This window comes from Vanellus vanellus (assembly GCF_965231255.1).
Source record: "Vanellus vanellus genome assembly, chromosome: 18".
NCBI lineage: Eukaryota > Metazoa > Chordata > Aves > Charadriiformes > Charadriidae > Vanellus > Vanellus vanellus.
In genome coordinates, this window is record NC_138923.1 from 7,119,305 (window position 1) to 7,138,151 (window position 18,847).

Here is an 18,847-nt window from a genome sequence, read left to right on the forward strand (position 1 = left end):
AGACCTTTGGGGTTTTGTTCTTTGTTGTTGTTTTTTTTTTTTTTTCTTTAAAATGTTTTAATATATAAAGTAGAAGTACTAGATACTGTTTTTCTACATTTTCATAGCCCTAGATTATAAAAGTGAAAACTAAACTATATATTAGAGTTAATTTTTTAGCAGCTTATTAGAAAGACTGAATTCTGATCACCTCTATTAGACTCCAGACCTGTGTATTCAGAGTTATCTGATAAATACCAAAAAAAGCAAACACAAAGAAGAAACAAATTTAACAGTTAATTTCAGTGTCATGTCACATGTGGCACAGTGCACATTAAAACACACACAGAAAATTGTGATTAAAACACAGGACAGGCATGCTGTAAATGTGCTTACCAGCTTGAGAGAAAGCTTCATGTAAAAATTGGAGAGATACGGGGTGGGGGGAGAAAGAGAAAAAACAACAGTGCATCAGTAGAAGAGGAACTTTTTCAGACTGCTGTTACAATAAAATGACACATAATCCCCTTGCTGTTGGAAGGCAAAATGGGTAACACTAACAAATCTGTGCAAAAGTTCACAAGATGAGCCAGGGTTATCAGTCAGCTGCCGTCTCCTTGTCAGAAACAGAAATGGAAGTGTGCTGTACCTCTACGCATGTGCTTTAGCACTGCAGGTGAGGATTTGGCCTGGATTGCCTTATTTACAGCATCTACAACAGTAATTTTTCTCATTACAGTAACACCTCTGAAGTGGAAAAAAACTCAGAACTTGCAAATGTATGCAAGTCACTTTAGGTCAAAAACTTGCTAAACGCAGTCATGAGCATCGGCCCCTTAATGCAAGGGCTTAAGAGAAGAGGGGATAACACCTAGCCAAAACTTGCTGAAGAGGCAAGACACTGCACTTGGCCTCCAGCTGCAAAACACGTGATGGGATCTCCAGTGATTTCCTAACTCTCAAGCCTTTGTCCAAAGGACAACATCCCTGAAATATCCCCGCCGACTGCGTACAATGCTGTCTAGGCAGTCACATAAAGTCATTTCAGGTTCTTGAACAATTCAAAAACAAATACTCGAGTCTCAAACCTACTTTGGCCATACAGTCAGACAAGATCGGGACCAAGAAGACAGGAAAAAATCCTCTTCTCTTTACACCAAATTGATTCTATGACAGCACAGTAAGACATTATTCAACCTCCTTAAACGATATACATGATCTAATTCTTCAAAGGTTACCACATTTCCTGGTACAGAGCCAACACATTATCTTTTAGTTACTTTGGGAAAATACGAGGCTCAAGTGTACGCTTTAAGGGCCTACAGAGCAGGATGGTTTGCCTCTGCCCTCCATCACTTGCACATATAGCTCTCAACGGTGCTGGAGGGCCTCAGAAACTGCCAGGGGAACAAATGTGGCCGGGCAGCCAAAGTTACCAAAACCTTTTCCAGTGTTGCAAGACATAACGACAGCTGCAATTCAGGTTTTCCAAGAGATAGGGAGACTAACAGTGCTCCAGTGCTTTTCTGTTCTGTGCCAAGGAGCACCAGTTAGCTGTTGTTCAAAATACAGAGCCAGATGTTAAAGGGACAATCAAAACTACACCCAGCCTCCTCCTCCAGTGATCCGCACTGCACCTGTCCTGCCAGCTCTTTGGGGACAGTTGTGAAATGCTCAAACTACGCAACAAACTTCTAAGTGCATAAATGCATGTGCTCGGTATAAAAGACAGTTGAAACGTAAAAGCTGGAAAACACCTCTCACTCCAGGCACTGATCTGTACTGTCAGACTTCTGAACCTCTGTCCGTGCAAGAGTTCTCCATTATTTTACCACCAACAGCTCCTGAATATGATGGTCTCAAACAGACGCTCCATTTTTAGCAAAAGCACAGTTCTTTAGGATTGGATTTAAAAATAAAGGTGGCTCCAAACCTATGATGTTTTTGACAGCATGATTTAAGAAATACACATTTTTCAAAAATTGTAACAGTTACCATTAGTTACCAGAATTTGTACAGCAATACACACCAACCGCTCAAGGAAAACACGTGGCCTTGGCATAAATAGTGAAATACTCCCATTTGAACTGATGCATTCAGTGACAATGCAGCAGTTAAACCTCCCTCTGAAGTTCAGTCCATTAGAAAGTAAACACATGATAATAATCACAGCGCAATGAAGAAGTTCACTCTCTCAGATCGGAGGCCATTAAAAACAGCAAACAAACCCAATCCATTTGAGAGAATAATCATACAGGAAGGAGAAAGAATCAGCTAAAATACGCTGCTGAAGAAATTCAGCGTAGGCAGCTTTTGTTTGCATAATTGCTTTAGCACTCCTGTGAACTTTAGCATAGACATGATCAGCACAAATTGAGATCCTTGTACATATATACAGACAAGACTCATGGTGCAGAATAAATATTTACCTACGAAGCACTCTATAAAAGGCACAAATGTATGCTACATGCGCTAGTTTCTAAACACTACTCACTCTAAAGGCACTATACTACTGCGAAGAATCATCTGCATCAAGACTATTCTTTTGCTGTAAATTCAGCAAATTTGAAAAGGATTATAGACACTGTATGCCGAATTCTTACGCTGTTAAGTATGACAAAAATAGATAACTTATTAATAGCATTTAAAAATAATACATCAGGGATTGTTATAACCAGTACAAATAACAAAGCAGATCATAGACTGGAAAAAGCGAAATGCTGAAATAAGTCATATTCCATTTTCCATTTCTGAAATGTATTCACAATTTTACATGAGAGCTATTCAGTTTGTATAAACAAATACAAGCAGACTGAACATAAATCTGCGTTAAACACTAAATAACTACTTTTGCCCATCCCATTTGGAATTTACCATTGGGTTTTCACAGCTACAAACTTGCTCAGAGCCCCTGGGAGAACAGGGGCATCTTTTCCCCCAAATGATCAAATAAATTACTTTTCTTCAAAATGAGCAAATCTGTTTCAAGCTGTCAATTTAAAACAGGTCTAGCTTAGTCTTGCAGGGAAAAAATGAAGAGCCTAAGAGCCACAAGCTTCAATAACACATGAGAGAGCATGAAAGCCAGCAAGTCCATGTGTTATTGGACAGTCACGGACACTAACCTCACTTACAGAAAACAGGGTTGAAATAAATCACTGGACTTCCATACAACCAAGAGGTCATTTTCTTTCTTAGTGGTCCCATAACAACCTCCCCATACTCTGCTTTATTCAGGTATCATATTTAGAGGTCATGTATCTTGATTCCATGAACTATCATCATTACAGAGAGTTCAGGGAAGCTTCAGAAAGCTCCACGGAGCGCTCCACGATCATGCACAGAACGTGCCACTGCACTGCTGTAAATCAGGGGTTGACTCATGATGCTCAAGATTGCATTTATAAAATAATTTAGAATAAACGCACAGAACCTGTTTGTAGTACTCACTCTGAATTTCACAGGTCCAGCTACTTTAATTGTGCCAATTTCAGCATTTCCAGGACTAGCAGACATATCTTTCCTGCACGTAACACAGTAAGCTGCAACTTGCCTCCCACCAATTTTCCTTTATCATTTACAAAGCACATTTCCACAGCACACACTAACAGCATTGTAAGTGGGGTTAGCGACTGTGTAGCAACGGTATGGGCTGATCACACCATACACGAACTTACAACATATTCCCTAGCCTCAATGGCACACGTGGGTGTCCCTAAAGTCCTCTTCATGAGTTCTTTGTGAATATACAAAGACTGTGTCTGCTGCTGAGTCAGCAAGAGAAAACACACATCTGTTACACTGGAGACGAGCATGGCACCTGTGTTTACTGCTTCTACAGCAAAAGACAGCTTGGCGTTTAACTAGCCTTTAAGCGCAAAGTGGAAATTTCCTAGAAACTAGGCAAATATTAAGAGATTAGCATTCTCACAAAAATCAGAAAATACAATATTTTTAAATGCTAGCTTAAATACGCAAGGCCAGAGAACATCTCTCTCTCTCTGTGCTAGAATAAATCATCGCTTTAATGACCCCACCCACAAAAAAAAAAAAAAAGGTATTGGCACAGATTTATACATTTAAGTTAGACTAACAAGTATCCCCAGGGGCAGGGAAGAGAGCAGGCACAAGAGGGGGTGGTTTTGTTTTGTTTGCTGTTTCTGCATGCTCACAGAACAACAAAGTAGTGATCACCCAGGCAGAGCAACAGCTAAGTGTCAAGGGAGAAGACTGCACAGTATGTCACAGAGGCAAGACGGGATGGTAAGGGAAAAACATTAACCGGTGCAATGGAAATAAAATCACATTGTAATGAAGTCAACAACTTCCACTAAAAGAGAAACCACAAAAGTCCCTCCTTTGTGCCTTATGGAACTGCCTGGAGGCTGGAACTTGGGTACCAACAGTGATATCTGCGTCCCAGCTCCCAGACCCGTCCTCTTGGCTTGATCACAGCCCAGACTGCAAGGTAAGAGAGGAAAGGCAAATCTGCACGACACAGTAATTCAAAGGTGTAAGTTCTACCCCTGGATTTTGTTAGTTCAGAAGTACTGCTCTTTAAATAAAGGTGCTGATGTTACTGCTGCTACAGCAATAAAACAAAAGAACACAAAATTAATATCAACTAGCAGAATAACGAGTCTTCTTTGTCCTCAAAATAGAATCAGAAAAAGCAGAGCAAGCATAAATGAAATTGACTTATGTAAGTGATTCCTCATTTTTTGTACTCTTCTGTCTTTAACTTCCCTAAAGAGATAGAGTTGATTTTAAGTATTATACTATTTTTATAGTGCCTTTTAAAAAAGTTATTATAAACAGCACTCACAAAAACTGTGTAAAAGACTTTTCCCCCTCCTCTTTTAGTCTATGACAAGAGCTGTAACAGTTTTACAGTATTTTCTACAATGAACATTGCTGCTGTTGGGGGTGGCAGAAAGAAGCTATGAGGAAAATACAAAAATGTGATTAGAAAACCAGAGACACTGACAGGAGTCAGCATTTTTTATTTAGTTAGTTTTTAAACAGACTCAGATTTCATATCGGCAGTGACCACTGACCCTGGTATAGGCGCCTCTACATTAACCTTGCATCTGTTGTAAATTGTTCAGGCATGTGCTTCCTTCCATGATAACAAGATTCATTGGATTTTGGTTTAGAAGCAAAATTAAAACCAGACTGAGCATATCATTATTAATTATATAATTAATTTTAACAGTTACCAGTCCACTTCAGTTTTGTAATTTCTCTTTCCAAATGCAACATAAGATGCTAAACCAAAACTTTATAAGGAAATTAATAAAACATACTGGCTCTCCAGACACGCTCTGATACGAAAGATTTCACAGAGGAATTGTATGGGAATCCATTCACTCACTTATGTTTCAAGGATAATTCCAACGTACAGTACTGCTGGTGGTATTTTTTTCCTGGTAAGGTATTAGTCTCTACTGAACTTGTTCACATTAAGTAGTTCCTTTTCACACACTCCTTCCTTAAGCCAATGCAAAAAAAGAGTATCATCCAGTTTTCTCCAAAATAAACAAATTGTTACACTGGGTTTTGTGGGAGTTAACAGCTCAGTTTATCAACAAAGCCAGGAAGGACCAGCTTGACAATTTGGTTGAATACCCTAAAATAGTACTTAAAATGCCTTGTGGCCACCTTTACTGCAAGGTGTCTTTGCTGCAAGGAATTTTGTCTCTGAACAAAACCAGCAATGCAGAGAGAATATTCAGAGCAAATGAAATTATTCAGTGTCCAGAGCCAACCCCCCATTACATTGTACTGTCCTGCTGGCTCCCTGCACGACCTTTCCAAAAGTTGCTCCACTGATGAATTTCTGCACAGACCAAACGTTCTTCAGTGTAGAGGACATTTTACCTCTATGTTCTCCTAATTTCTTTGGTAACATCACAATTCAGTATTCGTAACATTACTGCTCATGCTGCTGAGCAAAATTCAGATGCTTTTGGATTTGGCAGGGGTATGGAGAGGAATTAAGAAAAAGAAATCTTATAAAATTTAATATGGTAAAAGCAGAATTAACAGTATTATCTGGCTGTACTGAATGTAAAGTGGGTCATATCAACCACATAAGCTCAAACAAATACCAACCACTCATTTTTCATCTGATAAGTTAACAGCATTTGGGGGTGGTTCTCAATTTATTTTTTGCCTGGTTAGAATTACTTTATTTTTGAAGGTCATATGGCATTTTCATGATCTTTTAGTCTGACCATTTGTACAACAAATCACCAAGGACCTATGAATTGTGAGCTTGACAAGTTTTCAAAACAGATGGAGGAAGCTGCCAGAGCTTTGCAGCCTCTCCTACTCCATATTTCTAGATGAACCAAGTGCCCTGAATTCTCCCCTCTGGAAAAAGAGACGATGATCTGAACACTGGCATCCAACTCTGCGGGATGAGTCAGGCAGGAAAAGTATTTACATACAAACATCCTGGTAGCTAACAGGGGAAGGAAATGAAATAGAAAGAGAACATAGTGAAAGGTTTAAATGAAGATTTAGCAATAGTCTTTCCTTGCACATTTTTAATGAAAGCGTCAGCAGAAATTTGAGGGATTTCAGAGAAAGCTATAGGAAATTGTTCCCATTATTTCACCTTTCACACAAACCACTTAAAACCAATATGGTACGCAGAATTTGTGAGACTCGCTTGGACTTCTCATAGTTCATACATAAAATAATGGCCTTTCTTCAGGAAATATTAAAAGCAATTACTCATAATTGCTTATACGGCCAAATACTCTCCAAGTAAGAATTTGTACATTTGAAATACAAACTTGTGAAGTGCCCAGGGAACTGCAAACTAGAATTTTTAAATCAATTTTGAAATATTCAGCGCTATTTTCCATATTCTGTTCAGTGAATGGCACTATCGGAGCACTAGATCGCAACCTTACTCTGCCTTTGCCTTACTCTGCAAAGTGACTCACACCTCGTATGAGGACGTCTGCCAGGTGCCCTCCTGCCATAGCAAGTGCCACCAAGACAGCCCCTGCCTAGTACATCCCCCAGGTTTGCTGCTGCAGAAGCAGAACTGAAAGTCGTCTCCACCCATAAAAGCCACTGAGAAGATGCTCTGAGCCAAACTGCAACTGAGGGAAGGAGGTACGTTTACAGAACTTGCCTTTGGACAACTTAGAAACTTCCCGCTTCCCCAGTGAAAAGCACCAGAAATGTGATTTTTTGGGGGTTCCGAATGTCCCATTAAATGGCAATTCCCTAGCAAAGAACCGAAAACCATTCTGTATAAAACATTTTTTTAAAACATACTGTCTGCAACCAGATGAGACAAAATATTGTTTACAGTGCTGTTCTCAGTTCTGTGTAACTAACCGCTGAAGTTCCCCACTGAAATCATCTCTACTTTTATATAACTCCAGCCCTCAGCCCTAAATGTCAGAGCAGTCCCTGGAGCAGAATTTGGGCTTTTTGAAGTAGTCACTTCCTTGCTGTTATGGCTTGCTCTAAAAAATGCTTTAGAATACTGAACACTTCTGTCTCCTTCCTGTAATTTTTATAGGAGGAAATATTAAGGACCTTAACCTAGGAGCCAAAGCCGTGCTGAGAAGTTGCTGGCATAGCATAACTGTGCCACATGCAACCTTCTGGGAAGATAAAGTTGTCTTTTTGTCTGAAAAATGGAAAACCTTATCTCAGGGACCTGTCGTTTTAATCACTGCTTATGAAGACCACCAATGAGAGCATTTAACTCAACACAAACACTTCAGCATCAGTTTACCAATATAGCCACGGCTGATGTCAAGGACAGGAACAGAGCAGATGACCTAGGAAAACTCAGGCCATGCTTCCTATTCTATCAGCAGCAAAGGAGACAGGGACACTGCACTTCTAACAGTGGTGGTGTGTCACAGAACGTTGACCCAGTTTCATCTAGACCCCATGGTGAATCCCCAAGGTCAGCCACAGAGGCTTTCAGCTTATCTGCACTGTACAGCGCATAAACCAGCATCTAACACACTGCACTTCGGCTGAAAAACCCAACTTCAGTGAAAAACCCAAACCCTAACCCCTCAAAACATCTCATCTATGTTTTGGAGCTCACATGCTAGACTGATAAAGCTTTTGCAGGCAGAATATCTTAAACTGTGTGCGTCATAGCACTGGGAAGTGAAAGGCAGTTCAGAAACCAACAAAATCTGTGGACTTAATGGGAAATGCTCAGAAAAAGACGTGCTGGCCTCCAGTTTTGCACGCTGATGTATCTAGGGAAGGCTGCAAGGACAAGTTAAATGCGGAACTTGACTTTTTTTTTTTTTCCCTAGCTTTGCAATGTTTCTTCACATAATGTTTATGAAACTCTTAGTTAATGTCTTTCCTCCACAGTTTGCAAGAATAGGAGCTATCAGACGCCATTATAAATAGTTTAATATTTTTGCAAAGATATTTCATTAACATTTAAACAGCCAAGAAAAAAAAACTGTGGGGAAAAAACACATTTAAAACTAATTAGGAAAAAGCTAAAGAGCATGGCAGGATTTTAAATTCTTGTACGGACACTTAAAAAGCTGTTTAAGCCACATCATCTGCTCAAGGAGGTCCAAACGCAGACACGACAAACTTGTTGGGAAGCAGGATTTCTTAGGCTCTCTACAGGATTCAAGTCGAACCTTCCTGTCTTATTGAGATTTCACGCTACAGGATGTGGTTACGGTCCTTGAGAAGTATCAGCCCCAAATATTTAGAGCCAACTGTAATCAATACATTTAGGTAGCTGCAGGGAACATTCAATTCAGTGTGCCCCCATGAGTCTCCACCAACATGGCAGCACTGGTTTCAAGCACACATGTACCATATAAACAACTTTAGTACCACCTAGAATCAGTTCATCTTTCACATCTCACCTGTTTTTTTTTTTAATCTTAAGACTCAGACTTGGTAAGCAAGCTAACATTGCAGCACATGAAGCACAAGCTGAGGCCGAGTCTCTGGAACAGAAGTCGCGCACAGAGGCATTCTTGGCCATAGGATACAGGGAAGTCATCTTCCCACCACTACAGCAGGGTCTCAGATCTTTCCAGGGAAACACCCGAACATGCACTGAGGTCAGAAAAATTACTTTCTAGAATCCCTTCTAATTTACTGTCCTCCTTCTGACACAGATATTGAGCTGAATTCACCCCACAGAGAGGAAAACTCTACACATGAATGTAGACAACATGCAGCACCAGGATCAGAATAAACCTCTGAATGGTGCTCCTCCAAACCTACTCTGCCACAGACATACCCAGGGCTACTACATTAATGACTTTGACTTCTACATGAGTATTACTTAACATTCAGCTGTTCCTTCCATTCTTTGGACAATCCCCTCTCCCTAAAAAAAAAAATAATGAATGGGTAATTTCCATCAGCAACTGCACTTTTTGTGGTTTCATCGTGGGGTTTTTGACTACAAATGGCTTTATAGGTTGGGATTCCTTGGATTTGTCTGCATGTTATGATAAAAACACAATGGATTCATTCACAAAACAAAAGAAGTTTTTACATAACAGAACGTGCAATAAAAGCGCAAGAAAGAAAGAAAAGAGAAAGAAAGAGAGAGAGAGGTATCCAGAGGAGAACTTACCCCGCGCTTTAGGCTCCTGAAGCAGTGGATTTTGGGTTTGGAGGTCATGAACTCGTTGAAGCGATGGGAGAGGGGTTCCTTTTGCTGCTTGGGAGACTGGGGGCCGTTGGGAACAGCAGAGGGTGAGGCAGAGGCAGGGGGAGGAGGAGGGGGCTGATGGGGGGATGTTAAAAGGGACATAAGCTACGTATAAGAGATGGAGAAGTGACAGAATAAAAACCAAAATAAAAAGATAAAACACAAGACGAAAATAAGCATCAAAACCAATATTTGAAATCCAGAGAAAAAAACAATTAAATAATTAAATATTAAAGGCCATGGTTCAAAAGAGGGGGGAAAGCAGTATTGAAGAGTGTGTTAAATGAAGAATGTGATAAATGGAAGTTTTAGTAAGTGATGCAACAGAAGAGTAACACAAAGTATTTTGACAGGAGGCTCATGCAGACTCTTCCATGCAGCGCTATCCCCATAAATTGCCCTGTTCTGCTCTGTGGACAGCTCAGAATAATGCATATGGATAGAGCTTTCAAATACCTGAATTTAAATGGATCAGATAAGGAAGGTACCTTAGTGCCCAGTAGCGTTTCTATTATCTGGAAAACAACAAACCACATTCCTTCCTGCTTTCAGATCATACCTCAGTAATGTGCATCACACTTCACTTTTACAAATTATTGTATGAATTTGCTCAGGAGTTAGTCCTGTTTTTTTCTTTTCTGGCTACACTGATGTAAGCACCAGACAGCCGTGTTCTCTCATATACAGGCACAACAGGAATGATCCACTTTGAACGGGTAGATTTCTTTTTGACTCTGTCATTTGTAGAAGTGGTTGGGTCAGAGCAAGGGTGAGATCAAGCTACTCTGGGCTTCCATCAGTGTTACTGAAAACCAATTTAGTCCAGTCACCCTGACACATTCTGGTAACCCCAGATAAATGCTGCCATGCATTATGGTGTAAAATATGACAGTGAAATGAAAAAAGTTTAATGGATACATAAGTTAATATGGTCTTTTAAAAAAGTCAACTGCTCCATTAGTTATGCTCCGTTAGTTGTGCTTAAGAAGAATGAATCGCAGCAATTCCCTGTTCCCAGCCACCCAACCGCTGAACCCAGTGGACAGACTGAAAAGATAATGCAAATGAAAAGCCAAGGAGAGTTTTAGAAGTGTCAAAACAGTAATGCCACATTAAAGCTTCCCAAAAGTAACAATGTTAGTTAGCACGCATGGCACTAGGTAAGTGGTATACAATTCTTTCTCTGAGTTAGGAACAGAAATGGACCATGGCAGAGACGTGACAACTAAAGTTAAATTAATATAAAAACTGCAACATAATTAAAGAAATTATACAAGAAAAAAATACTTAAAGATATAAAGAAACTTAAGTAACCAAAGACTACAACAGAACACCATATTAAGACATCAGTTATTAACTTTCTGATTCTAAATTTCTCTTAAAGTATTTGTAATTGCCAGGATTACTAGACAAGACAGAGGTTATTGACTATACACATACTAGCACCAAGCTCAAGTTTGCAAGTCAGTACCTTATTTTTCTTGATGAATGGCCATAACTTGCCCTTGGATTTGCCACCAAACTTCGGCTCGGACTTCCCATCCCCTCTTGAGTTGGAAAGGCTGGATTCCGAGACAGTCCGCTTCATTGGCTGCGTGAAGTCCTCAAAGTCAATATCTCCCGGAGGCTCAAACCCCGATTTAAAGGCTTCTATTACCAGCTGTGAATCCTGAAATGGGACAGATCCAGTACAAGCATAAACATCTCTGTTGAGGGCTGTCAAATTGGTGACAGAGAAAAACAGTACAAGGACACAAAATTGGCCTGTGTGGGAACCAGCCTTTACACAGGGATCAGTCTCATTCCCGGGAACAAACAGCCTTCCAGAGCCTGGGATCAACATAAGTCTCTCCATCTTCTGCTTCAAGATCAGTACGCTTTTCTTGGACCTATTTTGACTACCATGATGCACAACACCTAGGCACAGCATAGTATCCCATCATAACAAGGCACTCTGATGTGTAAAATTTAATTCTCCCAGATACTAAAGTGATAAATAGCAGTGAAGAACACAACCACCACCCCACACAGAATAGAACTTTCCAACCTATGTCAGTCAGAATGTATTACAACGGGGAACATAAATGGCTACAATCCTACTTTCATAATAGATCTCAAACAAACAATCTATGGAAATAAAGCAAGTGAGCTTTAGTCTCAAACAGTCCATTATTCCTGTTATGAAACTCTAGCCCATTTTGCAAAGGTATCTCTGAGACCAGTCATTACTCAAAATACCAACAGATAAAAAGCAGAGGACTATCGTCTATTTAGGAAAATAAAAAACACATAACCGTCATTAAAGCATTGTAGTTAACTCAAGATGACGCTTAGGAAGAGTAAACTCAGGTCTCCTCACTCCAGCCTTCCACTGAGCTGCACAACCCCTAAGTCTCGCCACAACCTAGCAATGTTTTCATTCCTATTGTTTTGTTTCCAACACAAAAATCAAAATTCTGATACAAACAAACATGTTAAAGTTTTTCTCATGTCTACTAGTGAAAATGACTTAGAGCTTATTATTGTTAACTTTACTGACTAGAAAACTAACTTACTAGAAAACTTACTATTGACTAGAAAAGCAATCAGACTTCAGTAACTGAACAGATAACTTAAGTGACTCATAACGAAGACTTAAGGTATAGGATTGCTGGGCATGCACTGTAAGCAAACTAGTGAAAAATCCCAATAAATACTCCTATATAAAGGAGCTCTTGAGTGATCACACTGCCACAGGTTGACAAGTTGGTGCTTGTGAACTCAGCTACAGGAGTTCATCTTATGAGCTTTACCCAACAACTGAGCAGTCCAAGGTCATGCAAGTAGCTCTCGGTGCAGGCAGTGGCTGGGAGCTCCACGCACTGTCATTAAAGCCACATTCCCTTTTGGCACTACTAGGAGTGCTAGACGCAAGTCAGCCACACACTGGCTGTATACTGGGCATAATGTTTTTTTTTCGGGGGGTTTTTTGTTTGGTTGGTTTTTTTGATGGAGGGAAAAGGAAAAAAAAAAAAAAACAAAGCAAGAACAATATATAGCATTTTTCCTAACTGGGTCTACAAACACAATTAAATTATACATAGGCTCAAATTTAGATGGCAGCTTGCCAAATGCCTTTAAATCTAATGGACTCAGAAAAAAAAAAAACAACTTAACACACTTATCTACTTGACTTCTTGGGAAGAGAGCTTTTTATATTATACTATTCTAAAAGTTTTCTTCTAAGATCATTAGAGAAACTGTACCACATCGCACAAATATCTTATCAGTCTCCAGAGAAGAGCATCAACATCCTACTTAGATAAAAGAGACGAACTTGTTGCTTTGGAGGCATTTCACAGATTCTGCTTATGTCCGTAGGTAAAATGCTGTTCATGAGAAATCTAGCGGGATATGAACATATCCAGAGGCCAGACTCAATTGAGCAAAACACAGATATAGGAAAAGCTTTGCAAAAGTCTTCATGATATTGTGAAGAAAATTAAGGTTTAACATCCTCAAAATATCAGGTGCTCTGTGATATTCCTACACAACTTTTAGGGAGGTAAAACACCACCTTCCACTATCTCATCCTAGTTTGACATTAAAACTTCCCGAGATCTAAACATTTGAAGATATTTTTAATAATAGTCATGAATGCAAGAGGAAGAAGGAAGAGACTATAAACATACACAAGGTTACATTAAATACTCTATTGGCATTTTATCCTATGCATGGAGCTTTTAATTTTTTCCCTCTTAATTTTACAGTGTTCCCTCCATTTAGTCAAAAACTTCCACTACAATGGAGCTAAAAATAACCAGCTTGCTCCATATATCACAGAGATAATGTCATAACAGGAACTTTAAAGTCCATAACAAATTAATTTTATCTGCTGCTAGAGCCTTCTGAAGCAAGTTCTGTATAGGTTCACCTCGTAGTCACTACAGGTTACCCTTGTAACATGTCCTCTGTGTTGTTAGAAAAAGGACATGAAAAAGACCCATATTTACAATTGCATTAGAAACACAGGGCTAACCAGTATTCCCAGCTAAATCCAGACAGATTCCACTGCTATTAGAGGGAATTCTATACACTTCAGTGAGGGCATAAAGCAATTCTATTTACACAGTTTCTAATTTAGTAACTAAGCCTGAAAGACTTTTTTGCAAGTGGGCACATTTTGCAAGTGGGCACAAGGCAGAACTTTGTAATATTTAAACTGCAGAGAATATAGAAAGTATTAAGTCTGTCCCATATGTCATTCTGGTTCTTAACATTATCCAGAGAAATAGGGGCCCTGGAAGGAAAGCGATCTTCCAGAATCCCGCTAGCATCCACAGAGGGAGGGAACACAGAGCTGGTCGTGGGAAGGAAGCCTGTCAGCCGTCTGCGCTTCCACAGTTTCAAAGTCACCACAGAAACACATCCTTCCTTACTACTGTACTACACAATGCTGATGCTAGAAATCATAGTGGTTCACAGGTACCATACAAACCTCACCTTTGTAGACTAATGTTTGTAACAAACCTACCCAAAGCTGAAAATTTATTATCAAAAAGTTCCAGCATACCTACATGAAGTGCAGAGTTCTGCTGCTTTTATTTTGTTCTTCCTTTTTAAACAGTAATCTCTTACCATCAGCTGATAATAATTTACTCAGCAAAAAAAAGCTGCAGAACTTACAGGTTCTTACATCCATTCAGCTAGAGTTGACACGTTTGGTACACAAGGTAAACCAATATAACTGGTGTTTTATCTAATATTTTTGTGTTCTTTTGTTTCCGAACAATACATCTTCTATATTAGTTGTGGTTGTTCCATTTAAAGCTCTGGTTTCTGAACTGAAGCTACTGCACTAAGAGCAGAGCTTTCATTTAACCTCCCCCCTTCTTCAGCAACTCTGTATGTGATAGCTGGGTAAAAAAAGTGAAAACAAAACCAAAGGATAACAAGGATAACAAGAGCTAAATAAGAACTCCAAATGCAGCACTGCCTTTTGTCAGTGTCATAGTGTCTGACCTTATGTATTTCAAGTTAGATGATACTGTATGTTTGTTTATGATTACCAGATCCTGGAGATCTCCTCCCAGCTGGGAAACACATGTCCGTGTGGGCCCAGAGTTTCACACAAAGCTTTTCCTGCTCAGCAGGCTCTTGGTTTTGCTCACCATTGTGCTAGCTATATTATCACCAGCTGTCCTTGCATTCAACTTTCCTGGAATCTGACCTCGTTTTCAAAGTTGACTACAGCACAGATCTAGTTGACTTTCCTACCCAAAGTTTTTCAAGCTTGAAAAAGATGAGTAGGGAAGACAACCTTGACTTTGAATCTTTCAAGGGAAAGGAGAAACTCTCCTGATGGTAGCCTAAGAAAGCCCAGGCTTGCTTCTTAGAACATTAAGGGGTGAGACAGGAAAGGTCTGCTGTAACACTCTGCATTAGTGGCAAAAGCAGTACGTTATCTGGAAATGGAGAAAACACAGCTTTGAAATTGCTACTGTGTGCAACTATGGCCATCTTGTAAAGCGGCAGGATCCACATGCTACAGAAGCGCAGGAACGAATCACTTTTATCAGAAGCAAGAAAGTTAGAAACTACTGTTCTGGACATGAAAAAAAATCTTTGATGATATTTAAGAAAAAAGAACCCTTTATGGACATAACTGTTTTCCAGATAGAACATGCTAAACCCTTTGTCATTGTTCAGATATATAATAAATTTGGTTAAATACTTTTTTGTTAGCATGGTGTTTACAGGAGATCCCTTAGTTATCAATGCTCAAAGCCACCACTTTCTAACGTTGTGCTTGTGCGCATGAGCCATCATTCTGACTTACCTGTGTCAAGAAAGACTAACTTGAATATAAAATTCACACATTCTAACACCTAGCTTAAGCCTTGTGTGTGTTTTGCTAGGACCTCACTTGAAGATTCAAGCAGAGCGTAGGCTTAGATATGAATCTCCTGAACACGATTCTACTCTGCAGCACCCAAAGCTGTACCTCAAGAATGGTACATTGTTCTAACACGGGAATTGTGCCCCAACTGCCCCTTCTCCCACCCTGAAAGAGTCATTTTCAGATTCCTTGGTTTCCTACACTGCTCTCTGTGAGAGCAACTGCTGAGCAGAAAGTAGTGGATTCATTTCAAAACTTCAGCCTCAGGCTTATGCTGCCAATTAATGGCAGTCTCCAGGCTCTGGGCACTGAATAGCTCAGAAAAGATTCCAGTGAAAAAGAGGTATGGGAAATTCAAACAGCCAGCAAGACACATGCTGTTTGTATTTGAAGCACTAATGTGATCCATGAGAAGGGCTGAAAGAGCAAGTAGAGACTTCATTTATGAAGGGAGCAGACCATTTTGAAAACAAAATAGAAAACACATTTGCCCTTGTGCTAACTGTACATCAGGAAGCTCAACCAAACTCTCTATCAGCCTTTTTATCAGGAAGGCTTCTTTTTACTCCTACAATGATGTTCAGAAATCAAGATTTGCGAGAGCTCATTTACAGATTGCTAGCAAACCTTAAATCTGCAAAGAAAGATTTTACAGTAGACACTTTGCCAGAGGAGTTTGCAATAATTTATGTAGCAAATACTTCAAATACTTCCATTATTACAAAACTAACTGGAATGAAGACATTTCTGCAACATTCATTTTTCTGACTAATAGACGTAGAACTCATCTGAATAAGAACTGGTGATTATCAGGTATCTGGAATTATGCCAACTATCTTCCTTATTCTCTACACAGCAGCCTATTTTTCAATCACAGTATTTCAATAATTAATTAACCTAGTAAAAGGAAAGAATATTCCTAAAAGGGGGATAAAAATATTAAAAAAAAAAAAAGTAGAGGCATTCCTGGGTGTTAAGTAGATTTGGGAAATAATCTGAGTACATCCTACCTCAGATGAACTAGCCTGGGACAAGAAGCTATTCTTAGTTTTATTTCTATGACTATAAAACTCTTGTGCTGCAGCCTGGACCCAGGATTTAAGTCTCCATATGGAATCAATACTAAAGATGACAATCAACAATCCAAACAATGCAACACTTACATTCTTGTGATCAATTGATTCTGCAGCCTTCGTTATTTCATCCAGACACTTTCCAATGATAGGGATCACTTGGCGGTCGACCTCTGCAAAAGTTTTCATGGATTCACCTATCCTCACGATTCTTCTTTCCTCCATCTCTTGTATTTTCTAAAACATTACATTTCATTCAAATCAAATATCAGGATTATCATTATCAGATCGTTCAGATCACAGTTTCAACCAAGTTTTCTCCCAGCATGTCAGCTGCTTTAAAAGTTATGGTTTAAACATATTTTTAAGAACAAACTAGGACAACTGTTCTCATGGAGGCACCCAGTGATACTGTTCCCTCAAACATCAAAATGCCAATCTAAAAGTAATCTCTGTTACGATTACTGGGAATTTTTCAATTAACTTCTTATGTAAAAAAAAAGGTGATTTGTCAAACCCCAGCTTTAGACTTTTGTAAGGATGGCTCCTAAGGCTTTTAAGAGAATTGCTGCAACAATAAATTCTTTCATTTTCTGTGCATGTTCTGAAAGATCTTATTTTCATTCCACTGCAGAATCCAAGCAAACAAAAACCTTGATGTCCCCCCTTCTCCTTAGAAGGTAATTTTTGGTTTACAGGCAGTCCTATACATCATGTATTGTTCTCATCAGGGCTTCTCAACATATGCTCCCTGTTGCTCAATGGATTCAGTGCCACGATCTCCAGCATCTATTCCACGGGCCTCTCATTTACAACTGAGGGAAACTGGGTGTGGTATAATGCTATTATGACACATTATAACAGGATACAGAAGGGCATGAACAGGAATGGCCTGTTTCACATTAGACTGCAGCAATCTTATGAAGCATTGTCAGCTTAAAAATCCCCATTGCCTTGACTGATCCACAAGCAACATGAATTCTTTACAAAACAACTTATTTCAACACCTAAAAGGAAGCACTAGAGCTTACTGGTGCACTGGTAGTGAAAAGGCTACATCTGCAGTACTTTAAGCATGCTCAACTACAAATCATAGCACGTATCAGATTAGCATTAAATACACATATATTGCAAAAATTTTATATCTAATGCCAGGGATAATTTATCTCAAGACATTGGTTTGAAATACCATGAAGCAAAAGAGGAGGTGTCCACTTAGCTAAGAAGTTCCAGTTAGGGGTAAGAAAACACATATGTGCTACGCAAATGTCAGCTATTTCTCAGATGATAAGCATGTGACATTTTCTCCCTTAAAGAGGTTGGATTTTCCACTTCTGATGCTTATGACCCATTACAATGGAACAGTCATTTAGAACTTCTGTTCTACTACATTAATCTCTCTGTGTTCAGTCAAGCACAAACTCAGATCTTCAGTCAGTATAAATCTGATGGCTTTTTTGTTCTTTCTCTACAGTCTTTCTTTAGGCACCCTAAGCCATAATCAGCAAGCTTGCTTAAACCCTTTGACATTCACTACTACAGAATTATTGTGGTTTAAATTTAAACATCTGTGCAGTCTGATTTGAAGACAGGTTATAAAGGGCTGTGAGGCTTTACAGATGCAATGATGCCCAGCTGACTCCTACCCCAACAATGCAAATAATGCTCTCATTCCCCAGCTGCATGGACACAAGGGTTTCACAGAGCGAGATTGTGAGAATTCCGAAGACTATCGTAATCTGTCATGACAATTCAATGTCACCTTCCTCATATTATCACTTGATATCTAGTCTAAGAGAAAGGGACAATTGGTCCTACCAAGCTCTCCATCTCTTGTGTTGGCAGATTGCATATAAAATTTGCTAACAGCAACAAAAGTCACCAAATATTAAAAGACAGGGTCACAGAATTGAGGCAATGTGCAATACACCCCTCTGTTTGTATCACAAGATACTGAGCTACTCTAGATCAGCACCAGTGACCCTTACCTGGAAGATGTTTGGTATGTGCGTGTAGTAATGATCATGCTGCTCACTGTTGAACTTCTGTAGAGTGGAAGAATATTCGGCTTTGCTGTCTTCTGCCATTTGATGTCGCAGCTGGGCTTGCTGTCTTGCCTAAAGAAATGCCAAGACATTTATAGTTTATACTACATGGAAAGAAAACGCATTGTGTTACTCCTGATCCTACTATCCTTACCAGCAGGCAGCACAAGAACATCAGCAT

General features: G+C 39.4%; 1 protein-coding gene across 1 annotated transcript in view; it reads right to left on the bottom strand.

Annotated features, from left to right (window-relative positions):
* Positions 1-18,847, bottom strand: part of FNBP1 (formin binding protein 1) — a 104,309-nt gene that overhangs the window by 17,334 nt on the left and 68,128 nt on the right. Inside the window, exons 7-11 of the mRNA XM_082492502.1 lie at positions 18,610-18,738; positions 16,712-16,858; positions 11,142-11,339; positions 9,593-9,775; positions 376-390 (exon numbers count right to left, since the gene is read on the bottom strand). Coding sequence (XP_082348628.1) covers positions 376-390; positions 9,593-9,775; positions 11,142-11,339; positions 16,712-16,858; positions 18,610-18,738 — 672 coding nt within the window. The remainder of the gene's footprint in view (positions 1-375; positions 391-9,592; positions 9,776-11,141; positions 11,340-16,711; positions 16,859-18,609; positions 18,739-18,847) is intronic.